This window comes from Micromys minutus (assembly GCF_963924665.1).
Source record: "Micromys minutus genome assembly, chromosome: 1".
Taxonomy (NCBI): domain Eukaryota; kingdom Metazoa; phylum Chordata; class Mammalia; order Rodentia; family Muridae; genus Micromys; species Micromys minutus.
This window is the reverse complement of record NC_137969.1, coordinates 231,368,669-231,374,680: the sequence shown is the minus strand read 5'-3', so window position 1 is coordinate 231,374,680 and position 6,012 is coordinate 231,368,669. Positions and strand designations below refer to the sequence as shown.

Here is a 6,012-nt window from a genome sequence, read left to right as displayed (position 1 = left end):
CAAAGTCTAAGTTTTGTTCATTTAATGGATGGTACACTGATCATGTCAAAAATCTTTCTCTTCATCAGATGTTTGAGCCCCGTGAAAACTCTTTGGTTTTTGAGGTTGAACATGGATCTGTGGGAGGGAAAGTACTGTCAGAAAAGGCACTTTTTTTTTAAAAAGAAATATTAATAGCAGAATTTACCAATTTTTAAGATTGGAGACTCATACCCAGTGACTCAAGCCCCTGTTTTCTTCCTTCTACTCATTAACTGAAACTTAAGTCAATGGGAATTAAGGTTTTAGCCCCTCTGCCTACACTGCTGTTTTCACAGATCTGTGTTACATACACGCTGATAGGCCATGTGTGACTATAACTCAGAAGACCATGTGTATTTATATATGAATTCTGGATTCAGTCCTTAGCACCAAGACTCAAAAGGGGTCTTCATAGGCTTCCCTTTTCAGACCTTTTAAGACACCAACTACTCTTAAAAGGGGCACGAAACAAACATCAGAAAGAAATACATACTTTTACTCCATCAATAATATGATGTTCTTGTTGCAATGCATTCTGAAGTTCTTCCTGTGAAGAAAACTGAACCCAACCGATACCTTTGTGAAATCCAGTCTCTTTGTCCTAAAAATGGAAACAGGAAAGAATTAACCATGAACATCACATTTCCATAAGCTCCATTCACATAAAACTACCAACTTTGTCCCTTGCCAAAATCAGATCTCAAACAATACATGTCAGCAGTCCTTACTACATACCTTCCTAGTTGCCCAAGGCTAAATCTTAGTGTTACTATACTGGCAATTAAGGAAATACTAACATAGCTGTGTGCAAGTATATTTCTAAGACACAAACCACTGATAATTTTAGTTAAAAGAATCTCCACTGAAGTACTCATGTATCATTTTTTTCTTGTTTCTAATGAAGTATTATTAGAAAAGTCCCCAAAGGTGGGTGCATCTGAGCATTCCTAAGGTCAATGAATATCACCACAGCAGCACATGCTTTGTTCATGGATATCTGTCTGTGCAAATATATGCCGTGTGTATATAGGTCACCATGGAGGGCAGAAAAGGGCATAAGATACTGTGGAGCTGGAGTTAGAGGTAGTAGTGAGCCATCCCATGTGGGTGCTGGGACTCAAACTCAGATCCTCTGGAAGAACAAGTGTTCTTCACAACTCCCCTCTTCAACAAGTGCGCTTCACCAGCACCCTCACTGAAGAACGAGTAAAAGTAAAACCTCCAACATAGCTCCCAACTTCAGGTTAAACAGTTTGGTACCTCCCTTGTGGAAGAGGCAGAATGTTATCATTTAGCCTAGTATCAGGCATAGAAGAGACTAGTGTTTGGAGGCGCTCTCTCATACATCCAACCCTCTCTGAGAAGACACTGATGTATATTTAGTAAAGATGTATATTTGGCCCTTATTAGTCTTGCTTACAAAATTATACATTCCCAAAAAACAAACAGTTGAATATTACTCTGATACTTCAAAGGTAATTTTGTTAACATAAGATGTAGGAAAAGTTGGTGATCCAGACAATGATCCAGTCCTATCCATCTGATGCTCATCTGAGACCATTTTCACAAGCAAGGCATTAAGTTTGTGTTCAACCTGAGATGATAGTTGGATAGAATGGCACACTCCTGTAATTCTAGCACTGGGGAAGCAGCCAAGATCTGCAATGATTTAGGACCACCCCTGCTAAGCTAGTTGGAGTCCAGCCCAGGCTACCTGTCATCTTGTCTGCGCTAGAAGATTCCTTTGTGCTGTCTGGGTCTCATGATGCCATGTGGTACTATGTAGGCTGCTATGGGATAATCTGAACTATAATACCAACCTAAATTATAATATTAATGGGATACATGGGATGGGCTGGAAAGAGGAAGGGGAAGGGAGAAATTATGTAATACTATAATATTTTTCTTCGTTGTTTTCAAGACAAGGTTTCTCTGTAACCCTGGCTAGCCTCAACTCAGATCTACCTGCCTCTGCCTCCCAAGTGATGAGATTAAAGGCAGTTGCCCCTGCCTCTGCTGCCTCTATCACCACCACTGGATAGAACAAATTTTAATTAAAATGAATAAATATCTGTTGATTATTATATGCTTTAACCAGTATTACCCAATCAAGAATTAGAAGATCATTTTTTTCCTTCTGGCAGTCTCAATCTGAGGATCACAGATGCTCATACATACTAGGCCAGTGCTTTACCACAGATAAATGTCCCCACCCCACCCATGGTAGTTTTTTGGTATTTTAATACTCACAAAAGGTACAGTGCACCTTCTTACATGGCCAAACTGAGCAAAATGTTCTCTCAGCTCACCTATAAGAAGGGAGAGTGCATATTAAGGTCATGTATTTTGCATTCTGTATACTGTATTCTAGATTGTAGATAAAATCAGAAAGATTCCAGAATTCCTGAACTTCTCATGCACAAGAACTACTTTGCATTTCCTGAGTCTAAAGATTCCAAAAGCAGCTACATGAGTGAATGATGCTCTAAGGCACCAGACGTAAAGGTGGAATGTGACATGGACAGATAAACTGCTGACCTGGCTATAGTCTCCACAGTCGACTGATATCTCACAGCAGTAGGAACTGTGTACTGCACACTGGGTGTGTGAGTACAGTCCCTGTAACCAGAAGGCACGAATTGTGCCAGCCCAGTGTCCTACCAGACACATTAGAGATTTCCAAACAAGATCACAACTTACTGGTCTTAGGTGAGTCCTACCACTGCTGCCTGCATTATTCCTGTTGCTGGCCTAGTTACACAGCAAACTCAATTTTCTGGTTCTATCCTGTGGATTCCATCTTTGTGTTTGTGGGTGCTCTTCCATATGCCAGTACTCTCATCTCCTCTGACCTAAATTGTAAGATTTTTTTTCCAGCCTAAGCTAATATATTTACTATTATCTTACTGAGTTCATACTAAATAGAATATAATACTCTTCCCATGAGATCTCAAAAGGTTTCCAGTACCTGATCTTAAAGATAAAGCTACATGGTCCCTTTCTCTCTACAGTGGTTCTGCTTTGCAAATTTACATTTTAATGTTACTTCCGTCTCTGTGGCAGTTTGAATGAGGATATCCTTATAGGATCATGAATTTGAATACTTGGTCTACAGTTGGTAGAACTATTTGGGAAAGGTTAGGAAGTTTGGCCAAGCAGGAGGTATGTCACTGGGGACTGATACTGAAGTTTCACCAGCCCACACAATTCTCAGTTGTTCTTTCTCTCTTGATGGTTGTCTCAGGCTATAAGCTCTCAGCTACTATTCCAGTATCCTGCCATCCTGCCTGCCTACCTGCCTGCTGTCATGCTCCCCACCATGATGGTCATGGACTCATGCTCTGAAACTGTAGCCCCTAATAAATCCTTTTAAATTGCCTTAGTCACAGCATCTCATCACAACAACAGAAAGTAAGGCAGTTCTGAGTTCATCTAAGCATCTCTAGTCTAACTGCTTGTACTTCTTGTTTGTGAGTCTCCATGCCATCAGTACACTACAAGCTGAACAAGGAACTCCATGCTAATAGGGTGTTGTATAGTAAAGCTTTTCAATCCCGGCTGAATAAATGATTAAATATCAAATAATCCTTCAAGAATCAGAATCTAAATTTTGAAAGGCCCTAATGATTGGCAATATCAGAGCCTCAGAAAACATTAACTGGAGATTAGGCCAAATACCTAACCACCAAACAAACATGTTAAACCCAGACAGTAAACATTCTAGGAAACACTTCCAATCTTATGGTTTGGATCTTTTGTATCCTCCATTGGCCCCTTGGTTGTCAGCCTGAGGTGCTATTGGAGGTGGGAACCTTTTAGGATATAGGGCCTAGTTAGTGGAAGGATGTCATAGCAATGGGAGGGGCCTGCCCATGAAGGAACATTGGGGCTCACTTTTACTCATTCTCTCTTGAAATAGACAGCCTTCCTCCACCTTCTGCCACTAGTGTGATATACAATGTCGAGACAAACCCAAACAAACCTGGGTAAAAATGGACTGAAAGAAAGAATAAAACTATTTCTTCCTTTAAACTGTTCATGTCAGATATTCTGTCAGGGCAACAGAAAGCCAGCACAGTAAAGAAATGTTTGCTAATGAAAGGATGAACTGGAAAAAAAAAGCCAAATTGTTTCAAAGTTGCAATGTTAAGGAGTTTTAAAGGTTTCAAGCCAACCCTTGTAGAATAGAAATTTGAACCTTCCTGGTGGTGGTGAAAATCCTCAGGCTCTCTACAATATTTAATAGAATGTAAGGGAAAACAACACTACAGTGGGTTTGTCATTCACCAAGAAGGGACACAGGTCCTATTTCCAATCATATAACTACATCTGAGCCACAAAAAACTATATGCTATACTTTTAAGGGGGCTGATCTATACATTAATAATTACCAAAAATGCTCTTGGATTTTAAATCTTGATAAGCAAATTTAAAATCTGAACTTAGCAGGGAAGGCACAGTGTCTCACCTATAACCTCAGCACTGAGCTATAGTACAAGATCTGCTTTAAATAAAGGCTGGAGAGATGGTTCAGCGATTAAGAGTACATACTGCTCTTACAGAGGACCCAAGTCCAGGTCTATGGATGCATGTCGGAAAAGCTCAAACTACCTGTTAATCCAGCTCCTGTGGATGCAACACCCTCTTCTGTACTACATGGGGCACCTTCATTCACCTGAACATACTCACACTGACAAACAAATATACATAGATAAAAACTTTAAATTGCACCTGACAAAAGCAAAAGTGGTACGTGACTTTGGAACTAACCAGCTATCACCAGACTAGTCTTTTCTGTGCATCAATTTTAACAACCACCCAAGCCAAAACACAATCACTAGTTAAGTGCTTATATTCTAGCATAAATCTACCAGGTTCACATATGAACTTATTTATTCCTCTCCCCAGTTCTATGGGGAAGGTATTATGTATTTCACTTTTTAGGAAATTATATGGGTTCTCCCTTTCTCATTTTGACTTCAGTTTTTTTTTTTTTAATTATTATACAACTATTTAAATGACTAGTTTGGAATTCAAACCCCGGCAGTCTGACTTCAAGAGTCCATTTTCAATCACAAGCTACAATCTCCGTCCAAATGCTGTCCAGAAACCCCACAACATCTCAAATTCTCACACTGAAACTTTTACTCTTCATCTTCTCTGGGTTTGTTCTTCCTAAATTCTAAAACCACAGGTCATCTATGCTAGAAATCTGGAATATACACCTTTCTCCTCAAACCAGGAAGAATGCTGTCGATTTTACCTTAAAAACTTAAGTGATTCCGACTCCTCCTCTTTCTCAGTTCCCTGGTCCAAGTTTCATCTTTGAACCAAATGAAATCTTTTCTTTCATCCCACCCCTATATTCTTGCCACTTTAAAGCCAAGCTCCCTGAGGTCAAAATAGCTCCTTCTGACTCGTGAATGTCCAAGTGAGCAAATAATAAATCCACCAAATCATTCCGAATCGCTGAGTACAATCGACTCTCTATCTAAAAGCTCGGGCGGGGGTTGGGGGACAGTAGAGAGGATAATGCCTAACAGCTAACCGGAAGCAAGATTTTCTGCGGAAGGATTTACTCAAGAGCAAACCATTAGTGTTCTTTTCAAGAGTATCAGCATGGGTTCCTGCGCAAGGCGCAGGGGTGACACGCAAAAAATCAGGAAGAGGGGAGAGAGAGAGAGAGAGAGAGAGAGAGAGAGAGAGAGAGAGAGAGAGAGAGAGAGAGAGAGAGAGAGAGAGAGAGAGAACAGTCTGTTTGCACATAGGTTTCACGCGTTACTTAAAACATAAAACTGCGCCCTTCCTCATCTCCGTCACTCACTCGATGTCGCGGTCCAAGGAATTTTTCTGATAAACGCAATCGGCCGACCAGTACTGGAACGCAATGCCTTTATGGCGGAGGCTGCCATGTTAAAACCTGAATGAATCAAAACCTGGGGTCGTGACCTCGGAAGAATCTTGCCGGATCCGGAATTTGGAGTTCTACTT

General features: G+C 40.5%; 1 protein-coding gene across 1 annotated transcript; it reads right to left on the bottom strand.

Annotated features, from left to right (window-relative positions):
- Window positions 1–5: 5 nt before the first annotated feature.
- Window positions 6–5,960, bottom strand: SLIRP (SRA stem-loop interacting RNA binding protein). The gene is made up of 4 exons (XM_080918563.1): window positions 5,846–5,960; window positions 2,272–2,330; window positions 515–622; window positions 6–117 (listed from the first exon to the last, which is right to left on the bottom strand). Exons 1-4 carry the CDS (start codon window positions 5,931–5,933, stop codon window positions 46–48), a joined length of 327 nt encoding a protein of 108 aa, XP_080774689.1. The 5' UTR covers window positions 5,934–5,960; the 3' UTR covers window positions 6–45.
- Between the last annotated feature and the right edge of the window lie 52 nt (window positions 5,961–6,012).